This window comes from Labeo rohita, chromosome 10 (genome assembly GCF_022985175.1).
Source record: "Labeo rohita strain BAU-BD-2019 chromosome 10, IGBB_LRoh.1.0, whole genome shotgun sequence".
Lineage (NCBI taxonomy): Eukaryota > Metazoa > Chordata > Actinopteri > Cypriniformes > Cyprinidae > Labeo > Labeo rohita.
In genome coordinates, this window is record NC_066878.1 from 760,284 (window position 1) to 768,358 (window position 8,075).

At 33.7% G+C, this 8,075-nt stretch overlaps 1 protein-coding gene across 3 annotated transcripts; it reads right to left on the reverse strand.

The window, feature by feature from the left end:
- Positions 1 to 803: 803 nt before the first annotated feature.
- prlhr2b (prolactin releasing hormone receptor 2b) lies at positions 804 to 6,803 on the reverse strand. Of its 3 annotated transcripts, none has more exons than XM_051121519.1 (3): positions 6,590 to 6,803; positions 4,426 to 4,881; positions 804 to 2,189 (listed from the first exon to the last, which is right to left on the reverse strand). In XM_051121519.1, the coding sequence occupies exons 2-3, from the start codon at positions 4,851 to 4,853 to the stop codon at positions 1,553 to 1,555; spliced, it is 1,065 nt and encodes a 354-aa protein (XP_050977476.1). In that variant the 5' UTR covers positions 4,854 to 4,881; positions 6,590 to 6,803; the 3' UTR covers positions 804 to 1,552. The 3 variants fall into 3 exon arrangements, with proteins under 3 accessions (XP_050977476.1, XP_050977477.1, XP_050977475.1); XM_051121520.1 differs by having other exon boundaries at positions 4,426 to 4,884; XM_051121518.1 differs by lacking the exon at positions 6,590 to 6,803 and having other exon boundaries at positions 4,426 to 5,148.
- Between the last annotated feature and the right edge of the window lie 1,272 nt (positions 6,804 to 8,075).

Consider the following 8,075-nt stretch of genomic DNA (forward strand, 5'->3'; position numbering starts at 1 on the left):
TAGTGCCACCACCTGGTAGCAGGAAGTTTGGCACATATTCCTTCTATACTTACCACTTTAAAAACATGTTGCCCACCATTTGCTGTTTTCCTAAAGCCACCGGGTGGTGGTGAGCCCGGGTGCAAGGGCCCTTTCAACCCTGCTTGCAGCTTAAATTTTCTTCTGTTTTTGCCGTAATTGACAAAAATATGTTAACGTGATGTGTGATTGTCTGGAACCCACTGCTGTCGGAAGTGGGATATTTCAACTTTTCAAAACTATCGCTTTAAATCACAAGTTACAGTGTTTATAATAGATTTGTTTCAAATGCATGCTGTTCTTTTTAACTTTTTAATCCTGAAGCAACGATCACCGTATCACACAAAAAAAGTAAGAAAAGCACCACTGATTTAAAAAAAAAAAGTCTATTGAGCAGCAAATCAGCAATATTGGAATGATTTTTTTTTTTTTTTTTTTTTTTTTTTTTTTTTGATCAGTTTAGAATGATCATTTAACACTGAAGACTGGAGTAATGATGCTGAAAATCCAGCTTTGATCACAGAAATAAATTATATTTTAAAATATATTCAAATAAAAAAGTTATTTTAAAATGTATTACATTTTCATAATTTTACTGTATTTTTAATCAAATAAAAGACTTGAGCATAAAGACTTATTCAGGATCTTTAAAAAACAAAAATCATACTGACCTCAAACTTTTGAACAGTACTGTACATTGCAGAATAAAATCACCAAAACACCAATTGATCAAAAGTAAAGCTTTATTTTTTTTAAATAACAGCATGCAATTTAAACAACTGGCGGAAGCTTTCTCATGAAAGCACAGATGAATCAGTTCACTTTGTTGTTCTCTGTTTGTGTGTGTTTGACTCAAATGTGTGTCTCTAGGCTCTCCCATTCATTATGAATCAGACTGTCATGTCTTTGATTATCAAGTGAGTGTTCACATATTGCACTGCACATTTGCAGAGCTCTAGTGTACTGAATAATCACAAAATCCTCTTGATTCATGATTCATACACAGGAAATTGCTGATGGGAAAGCAAATTGCAAAATATAGCCATTAGTGGAGTCAACATGAAATCAAAACTGACCCCGTTTACTACTTTAATACGTGTTTTTGGATTTTCTTGTAAACAAAATGGAACATCTTGCTCAGACTCAACATCTCCACCTTTTGTATAGAGATGCTTTTCAACATCAGATCAGTTCCTGATGGGTAAAACTGACCCCCATCCTTCTTAATTCACATTAAATATCCTGTTTTACTCACAAAACATCACATTACAGAAGCAAATGGGTTGCGAATGCCACTTTATGTAACCTTGTGGGCTTCTTTGAGAAAAGCCCAACATGAAGGTTACAATCATCTGTTTCATTTCAACAAATAGCAATGAATCATTAAATGACACGTAATGAATCATTCAAGTTGGCTTTTGCAGTCCCTCAGTTACTTAAGGGTTTCTATTCGTCATGTCTGGACCCAAAAATTTATTTTATACATTTTGTGAGCCATTTATAGATCTTTGTGTTTTCAGCCTTTCTGAAGCCATCATAGTACGACGCTCGCAGTGGCGCAGTGGTTGGCCGGTATGCCGATGCGACGGTGGCAGGTGAACATCTTGCGCAGCTCTGCGCGAAAACGGTCATGAAGCCACGCGTACAGGAATGGGTTGCAGCAGGATGAGCTCATAGCGCACAGATGACACAACAGCTGGATCAGCAGAAAATGACGCTTGTTGATGAGACGAATGTCGATGTCGCGCAGGACATTGAACACGTGGATGGGCAGCCAGCAGACTCCGAACGCCGCCACCACTAGAGACACCAGCCTGAAGATCTTCCTCTTGCGTGCCCGCTGGGCCTCGGCCTGGTCGCGCGTCCGGTGTCCGGGGGCCACGCAGTTGCGGAGTTTGACCGAGATGCAGAGGTAAGAGACGCACACAGCGGATAAAGGCAGGATGTAGGTCAGTAGTAGCGTGCTGTAGGCGTACACCAGTCGCTGGGTCTCCTGGCCCAACCAGAACTCCTCGCAGATGGTCAGACCTTCCTCTCTGAACTCCACATGATAGGTGTGGGCCACAGCAGGAGCAACCAGCACACACGACAGCAGCCAGATCCCAGACAGGACATAAGCGCAGGCTGCCATTGAGATTCGCTTCTTCAAAGGGTGCACTGTAGCATAGTACCTGTTACAAAATACAACGATTTCATCATTGATATACACTCTTAGTTTTATTTTATTTTTCATTAAATTATTTTTAAAGTAAATAATACACCAAATTAAATAGGATCAGAACACATTTTGTATAAAGAAAAGTAATATTTTTTACTATTATAGATTTACCATATTAAAGTATGTCATTCATCTAGACATTTTACTACATTATAATAATTTTTTTAAATTTCTTATTCTCATTAATAGATTAACGCATAAATAATTATTATTTACACATTTATACAGATTAAAATAAAATTAGTCCTCAGAGTAATGTTTGCTATAGTAAAAACTATAGCGTGCTGTAGTATTTCATACTAAAATACTGGACTTTTTTTTTTTTTTTTTTTTTTTTTTTTATATTTATATATATATATATATATATATATATATATATATATATATATATATATATATATATATATATATATATATATATATATACATATACATATACATATATATATACATATACATATACATATACATACACATACACATATATACACATATATACACATATAATTTTATTATTATTCTCACTAATAAAATAATGCAAAATAATTGTCATAATCTACTCATTTATATTAAAGTCATGTTAATTCTCAATCAATATAGTTGCATTTTTTTTCTATAGTAAAAAATGCTGTAATGTTTTTACTGAACAAATTTTTATTATTATTATTATTATTATTATTATTATTGTTGTTGTTGTTGTTGACATTTAGAGTAGATGAATATAATTTTTACAATTTTTAATATATTTTTAATTTTTTTTATTATTCTCACTAATAAAATAATGCAAAATAATTATCAGAATTTACTCATTTACATTAAAGTCATGTTAATTATCAGAATCAATATAGTTGTATTTTTACTATAGTAAAAAATGCAGTAATGTTTTTACTGAACAATATTTAAAAATATATATTATTATTATTATTATTATTATTATTATTATTATTATTATTATTATTATTATTGACATTTGGAGTAAAGATAAATATAATTTTGGTCATTTTGAGAAAATGTGTCCCTAAAAAATGACAATGCAAAACTTATAAAAAAGGGCTTTTTTTTTCTTACAATAAAACATTTTTTTTCTTTCATATAATTTAATTTCTTTTGAAACTTTCTAAAGGATTTTTACTTAATACATAAATAATTCTCATTGTTTTCTCATTTAAATTAAAATGTAATTTTATTCCTCAGTAGAAGCAATGTAGTTATATTTTGCTGAGGTAAAAACTGCAGTAATGCATTTTCAAATTTTTTTTTTTTTTTTTTTTTTTTTTTCCAAATAATACCCCAAAATTCAGATATTATTATTATTATTATTAATAATAATAATAATAATAATAATAATAATAATAATAATAATAATAATAATAATAATAATAATAATAATAATAATAATAATAATAATAATTTAACCATTACCGTAACTTACACTAAAATTTTGAACATTTTAGTTTTTAGTGTTGTTATTGTTATTATTTTTGTTGTTGTTGTTGTTGTTGTTGTTAATAATAATAATAATAATAATAATAATAACAACAACAACAATAACAACAATAACAATAACAACACTAAAAACTAAAATGTTCAAAATTTTAGTGTAAGTTACGGTAATGGTTAAATTATTATTATTATTATTATTATTATTATTATTATTATTATAATTAATTCTCACTAATATAATAATACAAATACAAATTTAAAATAAAATTGTAACTTTTTTTGTAAAATTTTATTGTTATTGTTAACATTTATAGTAAAGTAGTAAATTTAAAAAAATAATTGAATTTAAATTTAATATTTTTTTTTTTCTACAATAATTCTGTAAAGGATTTATGGGGTGGAATATGACACAGACATGTCCTTAACCGAGTTTCTGAATAAAGAAAGGAAGATACAATTTCATTTTGTCAACAAACATCAAAGCAGTAGTTCGAAACAGCATGGAGGTCAACCCTAGTCTCAAACTGAAGTCTTCACTTCCTGTACCAAACCTCTAATGATCTCCAAAGTCCTTCAACATAAAAAAGACAAAGCCCTTTTCAAAAGAACCACCATTTAGTGCACGTCCTTTAGACATCCTTTCATCTCAAGTGATCTGACCCACTTCGGCCGCACTTTGATATCTGCGTTTTCTAATGGCATGAGCCATTAGCGAGGTCTCTGGAAGGTCAGGCGCTTACACTCACCTGTCAACTGCAATAGCCGTGAGAGTGAAAACGGACACGTATACAGTGACGGGCTGGATGAGGAACACCAGGTAGCACATGAAGCGTCCGAACGTCCACCCGTGAGGGCTGAAGGCGTAGGCCAGCGTGAAGGGAACGCAGGTCACGCACATCAGCATGTCCGAGAAGGCCAGGTTGCCGATGAAGAAGTTGGTGACGTTATGCATCTTTCTTGAGCGGCAGATGACGTAGATCAGAAGGTAGTTGCCAAAGACGCCCACCAGCACCACAAGAACGTAACAGGGGATGATAAGGGGTTTGAAGGTCTGCAGCAGGGCAACGTCTGCAAAGGGATAGTTGTGAGGGGCCGTGGCGTTTTGGACCACCGTCACCTCGTACACTTGGCCCCCAGGAGGCTCTTCACCACCTTGCCAGCCAGAGCCATTCATCCTTTGATCACAACACTCCTGTCTCCCCCTGCTGGATGAAAACACAAAGGTCATCGCTGGTTGATGTTCAATATTCAGATGAACGGTTGATCAGAGGGATTTACATTTGTTCTCGCTCTGACTTGAATACTTTGTTGCATAACTGCTCAGTGGTGAATTGAAATGCTTTAATGTACCTGTATGAAAGCGACTTCAGAAATTGAAGGTCTTGAAATAGCTTTTTGTTCACTTTTTCACAGCATCCAGGCTTTTTAAAACACAGCAGTCTTAGCCTGCAGTAATGTATTTTTCCAAAGAGCCTGTGTACTTTCACTGTCAAACAAGAGTTATGAATGTCAAAGCCTAAATGCTGTTTAAATTCAAATATCTGATGTAATTTGTGCAAATACAAGAAGACTTAAATGCCAATCATTAGATGAATTTGCATTAGGCTATATTCTACTGGAAGTTGAAGTTTGCAAAAGCGAAGCTTTGCAGTTTCATAAAACGCTCCCTTTTAAACAAAAGTTGCACTGTGACTTTGAGGATTCCTTAATAGAAGCTGCTACATTTTTGGGTGCTGAAATATCCATTTTTACATTAACGCACTTTCAGATAAACAAGAATGCTAAATGTCAAATCTTAGCGGGAAAGCACTGCTTAAATTCAAACGTTGCACCTATGTAATTTGTGCGAATGCCAGCTGTTTGATGATTTGGCATATTTTCTGGCCTTGCTGAGTTCAGTTTTGCAATTTCATAAAATGCCTTTTTAAACATCAAATTTATTGAAAGAGTTGTGAAATGCGTCTATTTTCGTTATAAAAATGTTTGAATCCTCAATAGAAGCTACTGAATTCAATGTCTTTGTGTGCTGAGGTGAATTAATAAAATTCTTGTGAATTAAATTCATTTAGAAAGTGCAACATGTCAAACTGTTTTAAACTGCATTCTCTTTTTATATTCATTTACATGCAGATCTTTTTTAATTGAGAGGTATTTTATGCATCTGGGGTTCATTAACATCTCTAAAGGCTAAACACAAGTTTGTAATGTCATTTTATTCATAAGGGCTGCATCTTAAATCTGCTAATGGGGGCAGTAGATAAAAGCCCTTTGACTAAACATAGACCATACAGCAGAATAAAGGTCATACCTTATCTATATGGTCTGAAAAAGAATTGGTTCCAGACGGGATAATTGTGTTCTTTGTGGCAGTGAGTCTACAGTACCATAAATAAACCCATTCATCCTTTAACCATGAGTGTTAATTAACTCTAGAAGAGCAGAATATAATACTGATAATGGAAAATTGTTTTCCATTCAGAAGTAAAGCTTCCTGTTTTGGGATACATCCTTAGAGCTTCCCAAATGACCTCTCAAGACTCAGGGGAAAAAAAGGTAAGATGTCACTGAGGTGTTACCCTGTGGTACAAAGATACATATTTGTACATTTACCTCAAAATGAGTACTTTAAAAGTACATATTAGCACCTTGTGTGTAGTGAGGAAACTATGGTGTGAAGGTAATTTTTATAAAATCATTTATATATCATTATAGAACTAAACGCTGCAAAATTAAACAGATGCTTAGCTCTCTTCACCCTTGACAGCCTGTAGCCTACATGCAGAACTCTCTAATAAATGCCTATACTGTTATATCTGCTGACTGGACTGTACAAATAAGAAAGTAAGATGTACAGTAGAATTACCAGTACTAATAAATTTGCTTTAGAATGTTAAAAAAAAATTACATTACCTAAGATAAAAAGCTCCTGCTTCTGAGAAGTGTGTCGATGCACCTTTTCTCCTGTGCGGTGCGCCGAGTGTCTCCAAACGGCGCGTCGGTGCGCATCTGACGCGCAGCGCTCCGGCTCCAACAAGCAAGCCACATAAATCGGCGAGAGACTGAAACGTGCTGCAGTAACAAGTGTTTCACAACTGTCACTCGCTTACGCGTGCAAACCGAATCTCAACTTCTGTCACCCTGAGTCAGTGGAGACCGTTCTGCAGGGTGCGAATGGGACGGTTGGGAGGGGTCTAATTAAGAGTCGAACCTCCTTGAAGGAGGTAAAAGAAAAACAATTAAATATTTTATCTGTACGAATATATACTCAATAGCGTTTGTCTGAAGATGCAGGCTAACCGTAGCAACAGCAGTTCATTCGCTGTCTATATTGGACAGCCTACAGAATGTATTAGCCTAATAAACTGTATATTTACACGTAAATATCTATATAGGGTTTTTCAAGACGGATGTAAACAATAACATGAATTGCATTGTTAATATACTACTGAATACGTTATTCTACTCATTTATGCTGTCAGAACCACTGAAAAAATGTGTGGAAGCTGCTAAATCATAGAGAAATTCTTAGTAAGCAGGAAAGGGTGATATTTTGACGAACTAAAATTAATAGGTGTTAAAGATATGTGACCCTGGATCACAAAAAAATTGAGATTTATACATCATGTGACAGCTGAATAAATAAGCTTTCCATTGATGTATGGTTTGTTAGGATACGTTAATATTTGGTCGAGATAAAACTATTGAAAATCTGGATTCTGAGGGTGCAAAAAAATCAAAATATTGAGAAAATCACCTTTAAAGTTGTCCAAGTAAAGTTCTTCACAATGTGTATTACTAATCAAAAATTAAGTTTTCATATATTTACAGTAGGAATTTTCCAAAATATCTTCATGGAACATGATCTTTACTTAATTTCCTAATGATTTTTGCCATAAATGGAAAATCAATAATTTTGACCTGTGCAATGTATTTTTGGCTATTGCTACAAATATACCCCATTGACTTAAGACTGGTTTTGTGGTCCAGGGTCACATATTAGCGTAATATTTCACCCACCTGACTGGAAATGTTAGCCAACCACATACACCTTCCTTCCTCAGTCTTTTGCACTCTCTTCCTTGCTTTGTTATAACTTTTGTCAGTGTATTGCAGGGTAGAGTGGGGGAAAACACCCCCCCTTAAGGACTGTGTATTTTTTTTTAAACAAAAGTTAAATGTGTTCAGAAAAGTTATCATAGTTGTAATGACAATCACATAAATTATAAACAGAGTGTGAAAAATGTCCTGTTTTTAGATTTTTAACAAAAAATTGTACCAAGGGGGTGTTTTACCCCACCTAAAATCGTAAATATAAAATCCATCTGTATTCAACCAACTAGTTAGAATTTATTTGATGGGAAAACAAAAGATTTGATGTTCAGAAGAGAATATCTAC

Excerpts from the sequence above, each read along its gene's own strand:
- prlhr2b (XM_051121518.1), bottom strand. The coding sequence starts at position 4,907 with ATGACCTTTGTGTTTTCATCCAGCAGGGGGAGACAGGAGTGTTGTGAT. Across the intron at positions 2,190-4,425 it reads ACGGCTATTGCAGTTGACAG|GTACTATGCTACAGTGCACC; the intron begins GTGAGTGTAAGC and ends ATTTTGTAACAG.